The sequence below is a fragment of the Hydra viridissima genome, unplaced genomic scaffold (genome assembly GCF_058129835.1).
Source record: "Hydra viridissima isolate aposymbiotic clone 2 unplaced genomic scaffold, HvirCarnegie_v1 scaffold_1, whole genome shotgun sequence".
NCBI classification, from domain to species: domain Eukaryota; kingdom Metazoa; phylum Cnidaria; class Hydrozoa; order Anthoathecata; family Hydridae; genus Hydra; species Hydra viridissima.
Window position 1 is genome coordinate 6870343 of NW_028324300.1, and position 23012 is coordinate 6893354.

A 23012-nucleotide genomic window follows, 5' to 3' on the forward strand; every position below is an offset into this window, starting at 1 on the left:
CGGTGAGAACTGGTCTGAAAGGTTGATCAAATTAAAGAACATTGAAAGTCTAGAGAAGAAATCTCTGGACATGCTGGTGACATCAGTTTCAGCAAGTGCGTTGCGGTCAATGAAGGTTGATATTGATTTTCTGTTCAACAACGATCCAGCTACCTGGAATGATTCCCCAGAATACCAAGAAGGAAAAAATTTAGTATATTCATTGAAAGTAGTAAATGATGCTGCCGAACGATCTGTGGCTTTAATGTCGATGTTTAATGAATCGATTACAAGGAATGAATCTGAAATGCAGAGGTTAATTCAGGTGGTTGAGGATCACAGAAAGCGAGTGCCAGATGCCAGAAAGTGTACTCTGAAGAGTTATAGTCCTCGCTAGCATTAACATTGCACGAACTATAACATTACGATAATTAAATGTTAATTGCTCATATGTTTTCTTGTTTATAATTCGTATTTTAATCAATGACAAAGAGTCAAAAATCCTAGTGTTTTATTTTGGAAAAATTCTGATATAACAAAAACCGCAGAACTTTAGTCGTATTGCAGTATTTTATTTCATTAATTTCTCTGCTAATAAACCAGTCTAAAGTGGATGTGGATTGTAATTTGTATTCAGAATTTAATATTTAGAGATAATTAAAACTGATCAAATCTGAAAAATCTAATTAACCGGGTTTTAGAAATTTGTGGAACTTTGTTACTTTTTCCATGTTTTTCACATTTTTCGTAAAACTTTATGGTCATTGAGCACCCCCTAAACATTATCTGATTGGAAAGATTTTTTGCACAGTTAATTACTATGTCAAATGGCACAAAATAAACAACTATGCAATCAAATCTGAAAAAAAAATTTTTTTTGGACAGCCCTAATATATATATATATATATATATGTATGTATGTATATATGTATGTATGTATGTATGTATGTATGTATGTATGTATGTATGTATGTATATATATAATATATACATACATACATACATACATACATACATACATACATACATACATACATACATACATACATACATACATATATATATATATATATATATATATATATAAACTATGTTAGTGTATTCTATAAATAGAGTGCTCAATGGTCTTAAAGAGCAGAGCAGTAATAAATTAGTAAAAAACACTTATCTAATTTTTTCTTCCACAACTTGTTTCACCATCAATAAGTAATCAGGAAGGTTAACAAATTAATGATTAGTTAACATGTTATATATTAACCTTATATATTTATAAACTTATCTTTCACCATCACTAGGTTCATCAGACTTCCTGATGAACCTACTGATGGTAAAACAAGCTGTCAAAAAAAATTAGATAAGTATTTTTGCTAATTTATATATATATATAAATATATATATATATATATATAAATAAATATATAAATATATATATATATATATATATATATATATATATATATATATATATATATATATATATATACACACATATATCACAATAATTTCATGTATATATAAATATATGTATGTATATATGTATATATAAATATATATATATATATATATATATATATATATATATATGTATACATATATTTATATACATATATTTATATATACATGTATATACACACACACATATATAAATAAATATATATATATATATATATATATATATATATATATATATATATATACATATATATATATATATATATATATATATATATATATATATATATATATATATATATATATATATAAATATATATATATATAGTAACCTAGATCGTAACTAACAAAATTATTGTTATTAACCTATTTTTGTTCATTAAGCAATCAAACTATGTGGAGTTTTCTTTGTTATATACTTAAAACCATTCTTTTTTGGAGATGCTACTTAACTGAACACAAACTAGTTAAAAACTCATGCATGAGTATTAAACATTATGGTTTCCAACTTTTCTTAAACTTGGTTTATCAATAATTAGGATCAAATTCAAACTGAACCTAAGGTTCAGTTGAATTTGAGCTCTAAACCATTAAACATTGGTTTAATCAGATGTCACCTCAACTGCAGTGATGATCAAACAATTTTGGTCCAATTCTATTTGATAATTTTTACATATCCAAGACTTTGGGATGTAATGATATATAAAAAAGGGTTGTAATTTTTTTACTATGATAGTAATAACTATGATACAAGCAAAAAAAGCTGTATTTTTTCTATAAAAGAATAATTACAAAATAACAAAAAACTGCTGTTTTAAATAAACATATCCTTAACTTGCACATTGATCTGAATATCAGGCTTTTATTACTTTTACAGTATATCCAATATAATAAATCATCACATTTGTAATAGATAACATTAATTACTTGAATTTAAATTATAGTCACATTTAGGTAACTTTTAACTTTAGAAATTATAATTTAACATACAAACACAACTTATCTAAAAACATCTATAATTTTATAGTCCTAACATATTTTTAAGATCTAACATATTTTATTTGACGATAGCAATAATACACTTGAATTAATTAATTTTGTAAGCTAAACAAACCAACTTGTTATTTTCACATTTAACCAAAACATGACTGACTGCTATATGCTATATAGTATACCTATATAATATAGATAACACAGTAGCACTACTTTTTTTTTTCTGTTGAAAATAGACAAACTTGAAAAACACCAAACAATGTTTCGAATAAGCCTCGTAAAACTGTAAAACGTTTTCTTTATCCAGCAGCATTTTAATTTCAAATTAAATTTGAATACATAAAATTGGTTTTGCGATCAGCTACACTTTGATCAATTCATGATGTGTATACGCTTACTAAGTTCAGACTTGAGATTAAAGTAGATGCAGACTGTTCTTATTTTAGCTGCTAAAATGATGTTCTAAAAATATTGTAAATTTTTCATTTGTACTAACTTACCATATGTCATATAACTATTTAAAACAATTACTTCTAAACAAAATCAAATGTGGCAAGTGAAACTTTGTGTTAAAACTTAAACAGATTTATATCTCAGGAATAGATGGAAAATAATGCAATTACTGTCTTCTTATTAACAACTTATTTCATGAGATCTGCCATTTGGAGTGAAATCACATTTTGACAAGGCGCATAATTTCATGCAATAAAAACTTTGAACGCCCGGAGAATGCAGATAGTTCAAAAATAAAGCTGGCGGAAAATGCAGATAGTCCAATTTTGTTTTACGCGGAGATTGCAGATATGCCAATTTTGTTTTTGGCGGAGATTGCAGATAGTCCGATTTTGCGCGGAGCCATCGATATTCCCTATTTAGATACTAAATGAATAGTTGATAAAAAAAAAAACAACCTTTTTTAAGAAATATGTTTTTTTGAAAAATAGCTTAAAAGTTTAATTAAGCATATAGACAAAACATTTTCAGGCAATAGTTTGACAGAAGCATATACATTTGAAGCAGTAGCAACTTGGCTACTTAGTATGTGTTGTGTTTTGTGTTGCCAACTTTACTCCCATGGCCAAATGTGATCCTGGATCTAAATGACAATCGGCCAATTATGGAACAAGTTGGACAGCATTATCCTTGTCCAAATTATAGAGTTCTTACAGATGCTATCACAAGATTATCTTACCATCAGATAAAATGTCATGTCATACTAAATTATTTCTGTCATTTTTAATTAGATGTTGTGGATAAAATATATATACTTTTGTTCTTGTAGTTGAATGTTTAATTTGTAGTTTTAGTAATGAAAGTCCTAGAAACTCCTAGAGAGCTCTAATAATACTTGAGCTTTGATCATAAACAAGACATCTTATTGTTAAACCTGTTGTGTGTAGATGAACCATAGCATTAAGTACTATCCTAGGTAAATTGGTTGAACACATGGAGCTATTACTATAAAAATAAGCAATTGGTTGTTTCCAATTGTTTCCAATTTTGTTGATAGCCTGCAGACCATCCATACAAGAACTTGATTCACTGGTTTGATTGAATTCCAATGATCTTGTCACTGTTTTTGTCAAAATCAAGATGTTGCTTTAAAGACATTTCATCAGTAATAAGGCTACAATTCTATTCCAATTTTGTCATGGTGTCTACTCTAATTTTTAGTAAAGCCATAACATTATTGGAAAATTCAGTTCTAGGCTACCAAAAGACTTTTCAAGAAGCATTAAAATTGTGTTTCTAGCAGTTAATGAAAAAGCTCTTCTAAGCTTTTTGAAATCTTGTGGACTGTGATACATAATCCTCAAAGCTAAAAGTTTGTCTTTAACAATCCAATGTTTTTCTTTTTTAACATGATTATTCATATGTAATTGGCTTTCAAAAAATTGTAGTCGTATGTTTGTTAAAAATTTTTTAGATGAGTTGAAAATTTTGGTATTTTATCTTGTAAATAGAGTCTTATTCTTTGTTGTTTTCTCATTAAATTTATGAAAGATAGTTGATTAGGAAAATTAAAAATTGTTGGTATAGCACTTACCAGTACATTCTTACCACTTTATTGGCAAGATATATTGGGAAGAATCAAAATGTTTGCTGGAAATCGTATAGTTAAGATTAAATTCTTTGCAAGATTTTCTATCCAGATCTTGATGACTAGATTTACAAACCCAAAGTTTGTATCTAAATTATATATTAAACCTAATTAATTTGGTGGAATAATCTACATCATATCATGTATGTATATTTTATATTTCAAAATTTTTAAGTTAGACAGTGTTTTATAAGTTTCTTTAAAATTTTGATATACTAGTTCCTTAATAAATTTGATCTGATTGTTAATTACTTACCTATTTTGGTCCTTTAGAAATTTAGAAAAAGATATATTATTTTCAACATTCTTTCCACGCTTGTTTACACAATTGATGGCTGTACAAAAGGCTAGCATATTTAATATTATAAGTATATCTATAAAATTATTATTATTATTATTATTATTATTATTATTATTATTATTATTATTATTATTATTATTATTATTATTATTATTGTTATTATTATTATTGTTATTATTATTATTATTATTATTATTATTATTATTATTATTATTATTATTATTATTATTATTATTATTATTATGTGTATATATGTTAAATAAGTTTTACAAAATATTATATTTAGGTCCCACAAGGCATCCCATAATCCAATGCACATGCAATTGCACTTAAATGTATGGGCTTTTAGGTAAGTTGGCAGGCGTTCGTCATGATCATTCAACTGCAAGTTTGTGGAGTTATTAAAAATCAAAATTTAAAAAAAATTGAGAATTAAGTAAAAAGCTAGCCTTATCAGATGTTGCTGACCTGATTGAGATTGATGACAATGCTACAGGTAAAACATTTATAAACAAATTTATAAAATTATCAGTGATGATACCATAAGGTTTTTACCCTGAAACAATTTCCAAAACTTAACAAATCAGTTTTTTGATTAAAATTATATAGTATAATCAGTTTTAATATTAGTCTAATGCTAAAATAGGTGGAAATTCAATATACATTTTAAAAATGCAAAGATTGATCTTTATGAGAAAACATAAATAGTTTATTTTGTAACAAAAAATCAATACGATTCTTAGCAGCAAACATACAATTTCATGTTCATACAAAAACACTTAACAACTAATATTTTTATAATATGAATTATAAAAAAAAGTTAATAACTGTATCAAAAAGTGATCATTTTTAAATAAGTCATATTGCTTTTTTGTTCTTATCATGAAAGTTTAAATATTCTTTAATTACATACAAATTTAATATCAATTACATAAAACAATGAACCATTCTTAAATACTTTAGCTTTAAATGATGACCCTTAAATAAATACTATAGCCTAAATAATTTACTATTTATAGTATCTATCTATAGCCTAAAAAATGTACAATTTATAATACATTATTTAGGCTATAGTATTTATTGATGACTCATCATTTTTCCCCTTTCTTTTCCCCATAATTAAAGGCTAGATTGGTTCAGTTTATTTACAATTTTTAATACATATTTTTATTTTTTATTTTTAAATAATATTATATTTTTCAGATCAAAGCAAGTATTTCACTTGTGGTCTTGTATATGCTTACACATAAAGATTGCAATTTCTTTTCATCTTTTATTTAGGAATCGTTTTTCAAGATATTGTCACTGCAACTGCTCAATTTCTTTTTGTTGGTTATAAGCTTCAGATGGAGAATATACCTTTTCATGCCAAAGATTATAGTTATAGAATTTGTAGTTCAGATTAAAGAAATAATTTGCTGCAGTGAACAATCCACATCAAGCTCTGCTCATTAAAAGTGATTTTTCTATGCATTTGTCGTAAAATTAGTGTGGTGTAAAAAGTTTGTATAGATAATTTAAAACTTGTTGAATCCGAAAAATAATTCTAATAGTATTTAGTAATCAAAATACTTATTTCTGTTAATTCAACTATAGAGATATAGGTGTCATAACCATTGGTATTAGCTTGCAGTCTTTTGTAAAGTTATTAGTTTAGATATATTTCTCTCATGCACTGTTTTAAGTCGGATTTAGGTAATCTAAATATTTTATGATTAATGAAAGTTTATTTTGATAGTCCAAATCTTTAAATTTTAATTCATTTAGGCAGCATGAGAGGAAAATGTTTTAACACAAAATACAATTGTGTATTTTTACAGGATTAAGCTGAATTTTTAACAGATAATTAAAATAGCTTACGAACTGCTCTACATAAGATTATGCTTTTTTATTATATTTTAGTAACAAATTTTATCTGTAAATGAGTAGTCAACGAGGAAATGTTACTAAGAAGAAAGCACCAAAACATAACAATGAATATGCATTCAAAAATGACAAATATGATACTACTGGAAAGATGAAAGCTATAAATAATTTAAATATATCAAATGTTTGCCAACGTTGCAAAGATTGTATTGAATGGAAAATAAAGTATAAAAAGTATAAGCCCCTTAGTGTACCAGGAAAATGGTAAGTTAATTGCCTTATTCTTTTTAAAATTATTAGTTTGTGAATTTTTTTTTATAGTTATAGTACAAATAATTTGTATTAAATTTAGTGTTAGATGTTGTAACCGCAACGTTAAGTATGCCTACCACATTGTGTGTACGCAGTGTGTTGCTGAATACTCCTGCTGTGCAAAATGCAATAAAAACAAGGACGTTGTTGGCGAGTGAGTTTTTTTCTTTCACTTTCCGATCTCATATTTTTAAAATGTAGTCATGTTTGTCTATTTTTAATGCAGACCTGTAAAAGATATTTCTGATCAACAAAAAGAAGAAAGTATATTAGAGGAAGAGCTAAAACATATGAGGTTGAGAGAGAAAAGTAAGCTATTTTTTTTACTTGCCTGGTATTATTTTTCATTTTAATGGGTTAGTTTGGTTTAATAAAAATGTCTTTATTTTTAAGGAACATTTTTGAGACAAATCGAAAAAGAGAAATTACAAAATCTGAGTGATGAACTTAACTCATCTGGAGATGAAATATGATTGTTTCATTATGATATGTTCATTTAGTCACCAAAGGATTTTTTTAATTGTTTGTTTCTTGTTACTCGTATAAGAATTCACTCATGCAAATATATCTCTTTTAAACAAAACCTTGAAAATTTTTCCTCGCAAATAAATGCCCTAAAAAAGTATATGTTCCTAAAAGTTATAAGCCCTCAAGAAAATAAGATCCAGGAAAAATACCTCCCCTAAGAAACAGCTCTTTGAAATACAGTCCCCAGACACAAAGTTAAAGTAGGTGGATCTTTTTAAACAAAAAACTCAACAACGATCAAAAAAATATGCTGAATTATTGTTATAGAAAGAATCCTCAGAAAAAGTATTACTCATCAAATGATAAAAAGTTTGAGTTAGCTGAATTGCAAGGTGGATTTTGGTTAATTCTATTTTTTTTAGATTTAAAACAGTTTTTAAAATCTAAGTTAACATCTAAACTAGGGCTGCCAATTCGAACTTTTTTTAAGAAGTTCGAACTTGAACATGTTCGAACTATTTGGGAAAAAAGTTCGAACATTTTCGAACTTTTTTTAATGTACTAAAACACGCAAAATAAAATAGTACAAGTTAAAAACTAAACCGTTTATTTATCTAATAGTAAAACTGTTTATTTATAAAAACAAAACTATTTATTATTATTGAGAACCGCTTCTCATTTTCACTACATTTAACTTGAAAAAATTGTCTATTTCAGAATAAACAACATCACTCAGTATTTTTAAGTGTTTGTTTTAGAAAAGTTAATGCATCCAATGTATTATCCCATAATGAGCTCCTATTTTTGTTGCAAATAATCCTAGGCTACAGAAAGCCCTTTCAGCCTCCACAGATGTCGGAGGAATAGTTTTAAGAGCATTAAAAAGCATTTCTAAATTTTTGGGTCTTGATTTGCTGGCTTTAAAAAGAGCCATTTCCTTTTTAATGAGGTTAGATCCAATTTCACCTTTGTCTACTGTCATTTGAAAATCAGATGTTTTAATGAAACATTTAAGTTCTTGAGCAAAAGTCACTTTAATTTTAGTATTTTTCTTATCATCAGTTATATTACTGTTATTGACTTCTCTATCAGCATCAGAGTCTTCCTCGCAGTGCCGGTTTTAGCACTACGAGCGCCCTGGGCGAGATTTCTACGGCGCCCCTAGCTCAATTGAACCCCATACAAAAAAGGGCTAAATTTCGCCCCTTTTTATTCGGCACCCTGGGCCATCGCCCAACCAGGCTCTACCCTAACGCCGCCACTGCTTCTTCGCTAGACTGGAATAATCTTTGAATAAGATAGGTTGCAATATTTGCTATAGAGTTTCTTTTTATTTCATTCCCAAACTGATCATCTTGATTCAAAACATCTGGGTTGGATAAATATTTCATTGGATGTATTAACTTTGTTTCTCCTTTCAACAACTCTTTTTTCAAATTGCTGTTTTACAAGTTGACTAATTGGCGTGTTGGCTTCATCCAATTTTTTCCGGATAAATTGAATTATAATTTCAGAAGACAATAAATCAGCATCACGTTTGGAAAGTGCTTCAATAGCTAGTTTGAGCAGCTTTAGGGCAACACAAAGGTTATTAATTTTATCTAGTTCATTCTTAGAAAGAGGAAAATCGGTGTTTTTGCTAATTAAGGCTATTTTTACTTCTTTTTGGACTTCCAAAAACCGTTCTAACATACCAATTGTGCTGCTCCACCTTGTCCTGGAGTCACAAATCAAAGCTTTCTCTTTTCCGAATGCTTTAATAATATTTGGCTGAAGATCATCATCATTTTTTACAGGTCATCTACGAAACATTTGTACTAATTTTCGAATTTTGGCCACCGGCTTTTGAAATTCAGTTTTCAATAAGGGTACCAAATTTTCAGTAGATATTTGAATTGTTTCAACATAATCAATCGAGTTTTCATCTTCTCCCTCACTATTACCATCATAATCTTCATTAAGATCTTCAATTGAATCATTAACTTCATTGTTATTACCAACTTCAGTGGTATTACCAACTTCAATGGTATCAACAGGTTCATAGTCAAAATTATCGTTTGGTAATGCAACACTTTTTTTTTTAAAAAGCACATCAATTACACTTAAATGGATAGCATGATTGTAACATTTGATGTTCTGGTTTAGTGTCATAGACATTGTGTCATGTGCCCTTAACATTCCAAGAGATTGAAATCCTCCGTCATAATGAATATTTAAATTCATGAATCTCCTGTTTTTAACTGATGTGTAGTCGTCAAATGTTAGGCTAAGTTTGCCATTAGTTAAAATGACTTTTTGTGATGAAGCAATTAGTTGTTTCTTGATTATTTCAAAGTATTTCATCACTAAATCACGAACAGTTTTTTCAAAAAGACCGTTAAGGCATTTCTTCTGAAAGTTCGAACTTTTAAGCGAAAAAAGTTCGAACCTGAAAATTGAAATTTTGGCGTAAAGTTCGAACGTTCGAACTTGAACATGTTCGAGCTAGCAGCCCTAATCTAAACATTAAAAATAGAGATTTAGTTAAAATATCTTTAAAAAGTTATGTCGTTCATGAAAACATCATTTATGCAAGTTTGTTAAAATAAATTGTTAAAAACTGGAATTATTATCAAATGGCCAAATAAAAATATTAAAATTGCGCTTCTTGTTCTATTACCTTTGAAAAAGGTTTATATGAACTTATTGAAAGAACACCTTGAATCTAACTCCATATTTTAAACCTATTTTGGAGAGAATATGATGTAGAGAAAAAGTATTGTCTTAAAAACATTTATAGCTCTTGTAAAACAAATAAATATGCATTTAGCTGGGAGGAAATAGCAAAATTAAATGATTAGATTGAAAAATATCTAAAACTATTAGACAAAGGCTCAGAAGATCATCTGATATTTTTTATGTATCTGATTATATTACATTGAGCAGTCAGAGATGCCAAAATATATGTTAAATAGAACTTTCCTTCCTCCTTTTCTGTAATCGGTAATTAATTTGTTTACATAAATTTAAATGATCTTATTTCTTTTAATTATATCTTGTATATCCTTAAGTTCAAGTGATGTGTATCTTAAAATTTTACGTTTAAAGGCAAAAAAATTTTGTATAGAAATTTAATGTCGAATTTCTGTAAAAAAAACTTGTTACAGCTAAAAAAAAATATCTCACTTCTGCAGCAAGAGTGAAGCTATTAAAAATTTGATTAGGTTGGTAGATTTTGAAAATGTATCCAGTGAGCAAGTAGTTAATGAATTCTTAAAAAAATAAAAAATAAAACGTAACTCATGGAGACAAGTTTTCTTTTAAGACTCTCAGATACAACCTTGTTGTTTTCATTAATAAATTTAGCAGCACTGTTCCCCAAATTTGTTTTTAGAACTAACCTCATGATCCGAGAAAATCCTTTGGGTTGTTGAAAGAGAATAACTGGTAATTTACAAAAATATAAACCTTAAAATCAAGCAGAGAAAATGGTATTTAAAATTTCACCTAAAATAAGGTGGTTTTATGACCCAAATGACATTTCAGTTTTTCATTTTTACAGCATGCAATTTTTAAATTATTCATTTTTTTAGAAATTTATTTTGCTGTAGATTCAATCTGATTGTGTTTTAATTTGTATTTAAGAATTACGGAAAATGTCTAATAAATGTGGCAGTAATTTTGGAGGATAAACTTGTTAATAAGACTACTTTGCATTAAAGGTTTATAATTATGAGTTTTGAACAAAAATGCATCATTAATTAAAATGCCTCTAACAAGAAACCATGAAGAAAACCGAAAAGTTGTCTGTTTTATTTTTTGTAAAAAGGCTCAACGTTAATTAACTGAAATTGTTAAGCAAAAAGCGTTGAAAGTTTTGAGTAAAATATTGATTTTGAAGATACCCGTCTCCCAAAAGGTGTTTGTGAAAGTTGCAGATAATTGTATCAGAAGGTTAAGGGCGTTCTATTCCACTACCATAAAACTATTCAAAGAAACACGGGCAACTAGCATTTGTAAGTGTTTAACTTGTGACATTTCAAGAGTTAAAGGAAAAGCTGTTTATCTAATCACTGCAACAAGCAATTCAGACAAAAAAAAAAGAACAGCCAAAGGTTGTTCAAGCTGCCTTCCTTGTGTCAGCAAGGGAAAGCCTCATGCCTGCAAATCAACACTTCAGCAAAATCTATTTGAGTTAGCGTTAAAAAACCAGGTGGCTTCTGAATTTATTGTCAAAGATGTTTTCTGTACAATTCCAGCTTCTCTAAAAGGAACAATTTATCTCCGTCAAGCTTCTGGTGGAAATCGTGTTCCATTCCATGTAGATACAAATGCAATTTATTAACAAACATCTTATATCAACTTAAAGTATTTTTAATTTTTGCTTCTTTGATTATTTTTTTTTTAGGATCATCAAAAACAGCTGAAAGTACCAGGGCAAGTTCAAGCATTACAACTGAAAATATGGTCCAAGTTCAGGTCAATACAGACAACTTGAATAACAACAAAAAAGTTTAAGTTAGTATCATTTCGTTCAGCCAACCTTTCAACACAATTCCAAAAGTTCATATTTTCTTTTATCATATTGAGCACTTCATTCATTCACTTTTCAAGCTTATTGGTATCGATTTAAATGTGACTCCACAAATCCAAATTACAGAACAAGACTAAAATACTTTTTAGCAGACTTCAATTCCAAATCCATGTAAAGTAACTTGCTCAAATGCCAATTATTTACAAGAATTTTTGTTATCAAATAAAGAACTTTAACAGAATAAATATTGTTACAAGCCTCTCAAAATATATTTCTAGCCGATTCAAACAAAAAAGAATTTTTATCTGAAATTGGTTTTTATTAAATACCTGTTATATAAGATATTAAAATATCTTTGTCAAAAAATTAGCAATGTTTTTGACATACTTAAAGAAAATGAATCAATAAATATGCTGGAAAAATGATTCCCATTCCTCGTGTGAATTTAAATCTCCATCTGTTTCTACTGCTTTTCTGTAATATTTACTGCAGAATTTCCAACCTGGGGTTACATAAGCATTATTTTGTTGCAAATATTTCACCAAGTCTAGGGAAATCTTTATATTACCCAAGAAACAAATTTAGTTTTAAGCTTTTAAAAAAGTTGAAAATATAAAATTTTTTATAAATGGTTTCTTGTTTTTCACAAGAAAGATCTTTGAATTGAACAAAACCTTGTTTTCTAGAAAATCCAGTTTTGTGGCAATTGATGTTAAGACTTTTTCCAACGTCACACTTCTCCATATTAAATATGTTTATTATTTATAATATTACCTGCTTATAAAATACAAAAATAATAAAATTCACAATTATTCTTTAAAAAAATACAAACAAGGAAAGTACAACCTTTAAAAAGAATAAAACAAAACATTTGCTTGTTTTATAATAATATAAAACAAAACATTTGCTTGTTTTATAATAATATAAAACAAGCATTTGCTTGTTTTATAATATAATAAGTGGTAAGCATTCACTGATTTGAATTGAAATAATGAAAAAAAATTGTTTCTCAAACTTAAAATAAAAAAAAAAAATGTTTTTAAATTGAATTTTGATAATTAATTGTCATTATATCATTTAATGCATTAAAAAAAAAAAAAAATATCAAGAGAGATTGGATGGGGGGGGGGAGGTGGGGCAGAATTAGTCAGAGGTCCCCTGGTCCTCCCTTGGTCTATTACTATAAACATCCTAAACTAATCAATAAATAACACAATTTGATGTTTTATTTAAATAGTTGTTTTAAAAAACATTTCATTTGCTTTCGTTACAAAATTTAAATTTTTTTATAAAGACACAATTTTTAAATGCAAATTTTGATCAAGTATTAGAGAGACAATTGATGAAACTAATTTTTTTCAGTAGACCTAAGATAAAATAATGATATAAAGTTAAACTTTTTTTTCTGGATTTTGAGCCACAGCTTTCATTTTACCTCCCAAAATCATGAATTTATAAGTCAATAATTTTGAACAAAATTGGATAAACGAGGCATTTCCTAAGACAATTGAGGATAAAAAAGACATCCAAATACTGGTGTATTTTAAACAACAATTATTATTTTATCAGGATAAATACAAATACAACATTGGCATGATGTTAGATATTTTAAAATAAATTTCAAAAATTGATGCATTTTTTAGTAAGTTTTTCTTTTACTTAACTGTCAATTTTTGTAAGCATTACAAAACATTTTGGAGCTTTATTGCAGTCCCATATAGCTTCTGAATGACATTTGTTTATTGACAAAGTGGAGTTTGAAAGCTTTGCTATTGCATACCAATTGCACATTCCGTTTATTTAAGTGAAACACATGAAAACACAAGAATATTACTCGAAGCAATTGATTACAAAACTCATCAGTAGAATATCCAGTTTTTTTGCAATTGTATTGCTTAAACTTTTGAAAATCACCATAAGTATTTGCGGAAATATTACAATCGTTTTTAAATTGTTGTATTTGTTAATGTTTAAGTATATTATGGTTTTTATTTTTTAAATATTTTCGAAAGCATGGTGAATTTTCCCGGGTGAGGCAAAGCTCCAGCGACAAATTTCCGGATGGGGCTCGAGTACCCGAACCCCAGCGCGTTCTACGCCTATGATGTTGTTTTCTAGTTTAAATATGACGTTATTGAAGCTTAATGTCATATTTAAATAAGTAAATATGACATGGAAGTTGGAGCCATTTATTACAACCGTATGCCCTACCTGATGTTAACTTGTTTTGCAGATAATACATAGTGATAATATAAAAGATATTTTACTATTATAAAATAAATGTAACTTTTGTATTCTTTATCTTTGACTTGTTAGCAAACTTAAACTTAATGCTCTTAAAAATTTACTATAAGTAGTTTTTTATAACAAATGAAAAATACCTTTTTTTTTTAGATTAATAACAGTTTTAAAACATTTTAGTTTACACAAGTTTATTGCTGCAGCGAAGTTTCTTCATTTCAGTTTGCAGTGATCTTTTTTTGGAGTTTACCTTGCAAATTTGTGTTTTTCACATTTTTTTTTTGCAAATGAAAATGTTTGAACTCCTACAAACAAACTGATAATCTGCTCGAGCACTTTTGTTTTGATTTTGTTTGTAACAGAAGTATTAGTTGATATACAAAGATTGTTAAAATTAGATATAAATTTTATATTTGTAAGAATTTCTTTTGTAAAATCATTTACAGAAAACACTGATAAATGTTGAAGTTTTTTTTCTAAATAATAGTTCATATTGTACAAGTTTATCAATAATTTTAGAATTCACTCTCTATAAACCATCTCTATCATGAGCATTGTATATATATGTACCAAATTCTACTTTGCATGTTAGAAGTAAAGAACATCATTGAATGCTATAAAAAGAATAAGTTTTTTGAATAGTGTAACTTATTGAACAGTTAGTGAATGATATAAGCAGCTAAATATTGCTAACTTCATTTCTGCATCCTTTATTGTCATGGTCGATTTTTCGCATTTCTCATCATTGAATTTGTTTTTATCGGTAAGGTAGTTTAAAATATCATTTGCTACGTCCTGCAATAGAGTATTGGAAAAAGGGGGTTCTTCAAAATGATTAGGCAGGTTTTATGCAGATTATCCAACACAAGTCTAAAAAACTCTGAGTAATTATTCTCAGGGTCACCCTTAAACTTTTCAAAAAGACCCATTAACTTATACAACTCATCTGCATCATATGGGAAAATTGAAAATCTAAAAACTTTACAAAAATTAGGGGAAAATTGAAAATTTAAGGACTTTAGCTATGCAGTTTTTTGTTTATTTGCGTTAATGTCACTGATCTCAAAATATAACTGGATAGCGTACTCTTTGGTGCCTTATAGACGTCCCCCCCCTCCCCCGCTAATTAATTTTTCAAAAATTTTCCACTCAGTACATTCTTATTCCAACCCCCCCCCCCCCCGGCTATTAAATTTTAGAAAAAATTCCATCCAAGACAAGACAATTTTTTGGCGTCCAATGCCAGAACCGAATTTGTGAAAATGTTCTAGAATTGAATTGTGTAAAAACTGCTTAGAATCGAAAAAGATTTAACTAATTTCTAGAATCGAATTTATTGAACGTAGAATGAGATGATCGAATATCATTAAAAGTTTGATGAAACTAAAAAAACTTTAAAAAAACCCAATTACTTTTCACAACCGAATAATTTAGCATCGAATTTTTTACAGTCGAATTTGTACAATCGATTTTTTTACAATCGAATTTTTTTACAACTGTAATTTTAATGCATTTGTGATCCAGTTCAAAAACGGCATAATTTTTTCAAACTGGTTTTTGTGTTAAAGGTTAAAGTGTACATGATCCTTCAAAAAAAGATCTTTATTATTTTTTAAAAAAATGTATTTTTTTGTTGCAAAATTTTATGTAAACATCGTAAAATCCAACGAATGCATTTGAAAATATATCAAGCTTTGTTTAAATTTAAAGTAGCAAAATGGAATACAAAAAAATTGAAGGAGATAAACGGAAAACATTTGTGTATGTTGCAGGGGACTTTGGCTACATCAAAAATAAAGAAAACAATGGTTTTGTGTATCTCAAGTGTAAGCACCGTCATCTTTGTGACGGAAGTGCGAAAAAAGTTTTGTTAACTAATTTACTTGAGACAATACATGGTCACACTTGTGGATCTAGGCCCCAGAATTTTGATCATCTTCCAGCTCTTGAGAAAATGCGAGACATGGCTTCAACTACACAGATACCTTTACGTGAAATCTACAACAATGTCATCCAGTCCTCAAATGAAGGTGTTAAGGCTGCACTTACTTTTAGAAAGTGTGAACAAATTCTACAGAGTGCACGAAGAAGTCGCTACAACACAAACCCTTAATCTCCAAATGAAGCAGTTCTAAACATGTTGCAGTCCAATCCATTTTCTAACATCTACAAAGGCCTTGTAGAGTTTGAGGATCAACTAGCTTTGTTCTTTTGTTCTTCAACACTGCTGACATATTTATCAGGTAAATCATTTTTAGTTCATTTCAATATCAAAATGGGGGAACCTAACCTAAAATAATTGTTTATTAGTTTAGATTCCAGCTATTTTTAAATGCTAATAATTTCTCTTTTTCAGAAACCACTATCCTGTTTGTTGATGCTACATTTCGTGTGGTTCCTGCCATCTTCCATGGTGGTCAGCTGTTCAATATTTCACTGGAGTTAGGAACAATAATCGTGCCTGTTATGCATGTCTTAATGACTGGGCGAAAAGAAGGTCTCTACCTACGTGTTTTTAAAAAACTTCGCGAACTTTCTCCATCTTTAGTGCCACAGACTGTGATGGCTGACTATGAAACTGCCATCGGAAACTCTGCCAAAGCTCTTTTTCCAAACATAAGAGTAACCGGTTGCAGATTTCATTATGCCCAGGCAATTCTCAAAAAGATTAAAGCCATTGGTCTGCAGGTGGAATACACAAGGAAAAATGACCCAATCATCAGAAAATGGTGTCGTAAGTTTATTTCCATGTGCTTGCTACCACCCAGTTTAGTAAGGCCTGAAGTTGATAAACTAAAAGCTGAAGCTAACCATCACAGTGACATTGCTGTTAAAGAAAAAATTTGTTCAGTATTACGAAAGGTATTGGATGCTCCAAAAATCTCCTGAGATGTTTTCTGTTCATGGCCTGCGTCATCGTACTAACAACGTGTCTGAATCCTTACACTCCAAGATGAATCGTTCAATGACAGCACACCCTGGGTTTTGGCGTTTCTTGGACGAGCTTCAACAAAATGTAAGTCTTTATATACTTACTTTAGTGTTTTGATGCAGCAGTTGAGATCCTATACTTAAAACTATCTTTAAAATATCAATTTTAAATAGGTCGTCTGTCCAACGGAAGTTGAGATGCTCCAGATCCGAAATGGTTCCCAACCTAGAAGAGATCTGCGTCAAGATCGTCAAAGGTAGCATGAGCGCCTTCGTGGGTACGAATTAAAGCTTGCAAGTAGTGAATGGACTGCAACCAAATTTCTTGAAGCTGCATCATTCCTCTGCAACAATATGAAAATGCCAAGTGATCAGGAAGTTCAAGAATTCATTGGATAAGTTAGATAATTAATTACAACTTTTAACAATAAACAAAAATTATTTACTGCATTGTATTTATGTCAGGGGTTTGTTGTTGTCGTTTTTGACAGGTGGAGACCATCTACTAGTTAGACGTTTTATATTAACACTTTTTTTAGGAACAAACTGTTGATGAAGAATCTCAATCAAATGGACAAGCTGCTGTGGTGGAAAGACCAATTGAAAATGTCTGCAAAGTTTGTCTCGTCAACAATCTTCAAGTTGTTATTTTTCCTTGCCGCCATCTTTGCCTATGCCAGCGATGTGCTGAAGCTATTCAAAGTAGTTCTATTAATCACTGTTCAGTATGCAGAGGACCAACAGCAGATTTTATAAATGTGTTTATTTAATGCACTATTTAACATACTATTGCGTACATTAAATTTTTTATTAGTTTAACTGATTCGGTTCTATAAGATTCGGTTCTAGATGGTGGTTCTATATTATTCGACTGAAACAAGTTTTAATAATTTAATTAAAAAAATTCGATCCTAAAAAACTCGACTTTAAATAATTCGATCCTAACAAAGAAAGTTCAAATTCGATTCTAAATAGCTTCGATCAATAAAAAATTCGATCGTCTCATTCTATTCTATTTAAATTCGATTCTGACAATGGACACGAATTTTTTATAAAAATTTTCTTTTTCACTACTTACTTACGTTACGTAATATCAGTCATTCAAAAAAACTTTGTTTTAAAAAAAAGAACGTTCTATTTTCTTTTTCCTATCGTTACGTCCAAAGCCTATCCACTCCGGAGTAATATCATATAACTCTATGTAATTTTGTCGCAAAACATTCTGGGATGTCCTACCGGACCATTGAAACTTTACAATATTAAATATCAAATTGTTTTTTTGCATATATCTTAAAGAATTTTAATATTAACTATAGCAATGCCATCATTTTGTGCTGCTCTAAACTGTGGAAATAAGAGTGGAAAATGCTCTAAAGATATTTCATTTTTTCGTTTTCCTAAAGACGAAAAAAGGCAAGCTAATATCAATATTTTACTTAAGTACTACTTACTTTATATTTACAATTGAGCTTTAAATTTTAATTCATTTAGACTTAATTGTAATTATTAATAGGTCTTTTCCTTTCTAACTTTTTATTTCATTAAAACTTTATGAAATGAATATTGTAACTTTTAAAAATAAATGCTCTTTTTAGTTATTAGATGTAAAAAGTGGCTCATCAACTGTCGTAGGAAAGTACTAGACAACACACCTTTTGTATTTTTAAACAAAAAATTTTTATTTGTGCAGCAATCATTTTGAAGACACAATGTATTATTCTACAAATAATGGTGGAAAACGTCTCTTACAATCAGCTATTCCTACTATTTTCAATATACCAAATCCTCCTCCATTTGTTGGTTGCAAGAGGAAACCACCAGTAGAACGATATCCAGTCCTAGTAAAAAAAACGTGATGTTTATTTACCTGTTAATTCAGAAAATATTTCAGAGAACAAATTGCCTTTTAATGAAATCAATTCCAACAAGGTTCAAAGGCTGCTATCAAGATTGCGTGTCAAAAATACTAGATTACATAAACAGGTTGAACATTTAAAATCCAAGCAAAAAATTCCACAAATCTGTGATGGATCTATAAAACATATCTTAAAATTATCCAGTAAATACTTATCACCAATACAAGTTAGTTTTTTTAAAAGTCAACTCCTGATGAGTAATCGAGTCAATAAAGGAAAACGTTGGTCAATTAGTGACAAGATTTTGGCATTGCGACTTCTATTTCATAGTCATCAAACTTTTAATGTCTTACAAACAATATTCTGTTTACCAAGTAAAACTTGTTTACTACTGTTTTTGTCTCGTGTATTTGCAGATCTTCAAACAGGGTTTTCTCAATTATTTTCTCTTTTAAAGTTACGGGCTGAGGCAATGAAACCATATGATCGTAATGTCAGTCTTGTTATGGATGAGATGTCATTAAAGCAGCATTTAGAATGATAGAAATTCTGACACAGTTTATGAAATGAGAAATGGAAAACTTTTAAATCAGGCTCTTGTTATTATGGTTAGGGGCTTGTCAAATAAATGGAAACAACCAATAGCTTTTTTTTGTAATAATTCAACAGTATCAACGGCTGACTTGGCTTTTTTACTACATGAAACCTTTACCAAAGTTCAAGAAACTGGTTTACACATTAGATGTATAGTTTGTGATCAAGGAGCTACTAATATAGCTGCCTTACGTTTGCTTGGGTTTTCCAAAAATTCACCATACTTTCTAAATCCTTCTATTGATAGCAAAATTCATGTTATTTTTGATCCTCCACATATAATAAAAAGCATTAGAAACAATTTACAGAGATATAACATTGATATTAATGGTGAAATTATTTCTTGGCAACACATTCAGTCTCTATACAATTTAGACAAAATAAACTCTGTGCGTCTAGTACCAAAACTAACAGACAGGCACTTAGACCCTGGGCCTCTTTTATCTATGAAGGTAAAACTTGCAACTCAAGTTTTCAGTTATCAGGTTGCTACTGCATTATATTGCTGTTCTAATACAAATTTACTGCCTTTGAGTGTCATACCAACAGCAAGATTTGTTGAACGTATGGATACTTTATTTGACATATTGAATTCATATAAGTTGTATGCTGACAAACCAGCTCGTTGTGCTCTAACTTTAAAAGGAGATAGTATTTCTCAACTGGAAGAGTTAAAGTATTGGATTGAGAAATGGAATTTTTGTGGTGTTAAAAATCAAGCAAGTATATCATGTCACTGGGGTTTAAGTGTCACAATAAATAGTGTGCTAACCTTAACTAGAGAGCTGTTTTCTGAAGGTTTTGAGTTTGTTTGTACTTCTCGATTCAATCAGGATTGCATTGAGAATTTTTTTTTTCATTATTCGAAGCAAAGGTGGATGGAATGACCGTCCTAATGTACGACAATTTCAAGCTGCCTACCGAAATGCCTTACTTCTTTTATCTGTGGAGAAAAGCAAATCCAATAGCAACTGTATAAAGGACACAGATTTTGCCACAGCTTTCAATCTAAATGAATTTATGAAGTGTTGAAATCAAAAAATCACAGATTGTGGGATTTATAAAGTAGAAAGACCTGAGGAAATCTCTTATTTTCTACCAGGATCAGTTTATAGGTTTACTGGAGAAATTTCAATGAAACCAATCAAACAAGCTCTTTTACACATGGCTGGGTGGCTTGTTCAAAAAGTTAAGTTGTGTGATAGGTGTGAAGATACACTCTTTCTCAGTTCAACTGACAATCCATCAGCTTTTATGTCACTTGTTTGTGAAATGGAAACAATTTTTATGAAATTCATAAACAAATATCTTGAAAGAAAGGGACTGACCATGATTCTCATCAATAAAGTTAAAGATTCCTGTCTCTTTCAGTTTTTTTATGATCTGCATGAAGAACATGCACATAATTTAGAAAAAAACATTGTTATTACAAGAATTTTTTTTTTCATAAAATTTTTAAACAGGGATCTGAACACACGTAATAACTCAAATTCAAAAAAACTTGCACGTATTGTTCATAATGTTAATATTTTTTCACATGTTAATATTTTTTCAATATATTTCTATGTAATTAAATGTATATTAAAAAGTTTTATGTTTTACGAGTGTATGTTATACAAAAAATAATTAAAAAAATTTTAAACTTGTTCTCTTTTCCCTATCATTTCATTCTTACTGAAACATCTTAGGCTATAATAAATTTAAATATCTAACAACAGAATTATTCTATAGAAAATTTAAATATCTAACAACAGAGTTAATCCATAAAAAAAACATTTTTTGTAAGTTGCCGAAAAGGTCCGGCAGGACATCCCAGAATGCAATTTTCGTCAATTAACAGGAGTTTCGCTAAGTGGATAGACTAAGCATCTGCGTATCGTTATCGAAATATCGAAACTAACCGATATTTTTTACGATAATGGGTTTCGATATGAATTAGTATATCCGATATGTTACGATATGATTCCGATAAAATATCGTTTGGGTTCCGATATGCACGATATCATTATCGCTTTTAGCGATAAATATCGCATAATTTGTCGATAAAAATTGTATAACGATATTTTTGAGTTTCGATATGTACGATACGTTCCGATAAAATATCGTTTGGTTTTCAAAACTTTTCAATATTTTACAAAATTTTGTATTAGATATAACTAAATGTTAAGTTGTTTTATATTAGATATTTTACAATATTTTGTATTAGATTTAACTAAATGTTAAGTTAAAATATTTTGCAATATATTTTCTCAATTTATTGATTAAAATATTGATAAAAAATAATAATCGCCTATTTTTTAACGCCGTTTTTTAGATTAAGTTGTTAAAAACGGCTCAGGCAGTTAGGAGAACAATCCAACTGTTTATTTTTTTAAATAAAAACATACCGTGGTGTGACCTAACAAAGTCCTATGCTTTAAGAAAGTCCTAAATTAAAAATTGACAAATTTCGTATATATAAAAAAATCATTTGCGGAAAATAACTCTGTTGTTTAAACTAGATATCTAGTTAGATAAAATAACTAAATTTTTTTCTTTAAATGTTTATTTTATGTATACGAAACTTGTCATTTCTTAAATTAGGACTTTCTTAAAGCATAGGACTTTGTTAGGTCACACTACGGTAAGCGCTCCAAAATATTTTTATTTTTTTAAAAAAGAAAAAGTTATTCTTTAAATATTCGTAACAATTGTGGTTTATTCGATTAAAACTCATTATTAAAGTCCGCTTCTAGCTGAAATGTTGCCGCTAATTGTAGCGAATGGAAACTTTCGCTACCGGTTTCGGCCGAAACCGAATTCAAAATTTCTGCTTCGACAACCTTTTACTTATTCTGTTTCGGGCAAAATTACGGTTCAAACTACTACTGTAATGAACCAAAACTTTTTATAGGGAGGTTTTTTCTTTAAGTTTAGAAAACTGGTTTTTATTTAGTGTGGGATCATGATGATTTCCTAATTATTGATGTTTTAATCGTTTGTGGGTAAATCAATTATCAATTACAAAAATTGAAGTAATTATTAATTGAAATCACGTGACAATTGAATCAAGTTACTATTCTCAAATCATTCTTTAAGCGATCATCAAATATTAAAATATTTTCACATGTTCTATTTTTTATCAAATCATGTTACATACTGATCGTTTAAATGCCTTATGTCCCATAAACCATTACAAAAACAAATCTATTTTGTTTTTTCAAATATTTATTTATTCAAACAAATTTGAATGATAAAAAAATGTCATAGTTATGGAGTTTTTGAAGATTTTTGTTATTATTATCAAATATATATATATATATATATATATATATATATATATATATATATATATATATATATATATATATATATATATATATATATATATTTGATAATAATAACAAAAATCTTCAAAATTTGTCA

General features: G+C 28.6%; 2 protein-coding genes and 3 pseudogenes across 4 annotated transcripts in view; 3 read left to right on the top strand and 2 right to left on the bottom strand.

Annotated features, from left to right (window-relative positions):
- The window catches only part of LOC145187981 (uncharacterized), a 433414-nt gene that overhangs the window by 161814 nt on the left and 248588 nt on the right, over nucleotides 1-23012 (bottom strand). The window lies entirely within an intron of this gene.
- Nucleotides 3228-7587, top strand: LOC149893096 (uncharacterized protein C9orf85 homolog). 2 transcript variants are annotated; one of them, XM_090098404.1, is made up of 7 exons: nucleotides 3228-4668; nucleotides 4799-4875; nucleotides 5113-5322; nucleotides 6108-6956; nucleotides 7045-7158; nucleotides 7231-7313; nucleotides 7398-7587. In XM_090098404.1, exons 4-7 carry the CDS (start codon nucleotides 6748-6750, stop codon nucleotides 7475-7477), a joined length of 486 nt encoding a protein of 161 aa, XP_089954530.1. In that variant the 5' UTR covers nucleotides 3228-4668; nucleotides 4799-4875; nucleotides 5113-5322; nucleotides 6108-6747; the 3' UTR covers nucleotides 7478-7587. The 2 variants fall into 2 exon arrangements, with proteins under 2 accessions (XP_089954530.1, XP_089954521.1); XM_090098395.1 differs by having other exon boundaries at nucleotides 3233-4668; nucleotides 4799-4871.
- LOC149893097 (uncharacterized) lies at nucleotides 3341-4107 on the bottom strand (annotated as a pseudogene).
- On the top strand, nucleotides 15858-18039 carry LOC149893098 (uncharacterized; annotated as a pseudogene). The gene is made up of 4 exons (XR_016445380.1): nucleotides 15858-16469; nucleotides 16583-17242; nucleotides 17332-17556; nucleotides 17697-18039. The product of XR_016445380.1 is annotated as an uncharacterized LOC149893098 (transcript).
- LOC149893099 (uncharacterized) lies at nucleotides 18476-19554 on the top strand (annotated as a pseudogene).

Excerpts from the sequence above, each read along its gene's own strand:
- LOC149893096 (XM_090098404.1), top strand. The coding sequence starts at position 6,748 with ATGAGTAGTCAACGAGGAAATGTTACTAAGAAGAAAGCACCAAAACAT. Across the intron at positions 7,159-7,230 it reads AACAAGGACGTTGTTGGCGA|ACCTGTAAAAGATATTTCTG; the intron begins GTGAGTTTTTTT and ends TTTTTAATGCAG. Across the intron at positions 7,314-7,397 it reads TATGAGGTTGAGAGAGAAAA|GAACATTTTTGAGACAAATC; the intron begins GTAAGCTATTTT and ends TTTATTTTTAAG.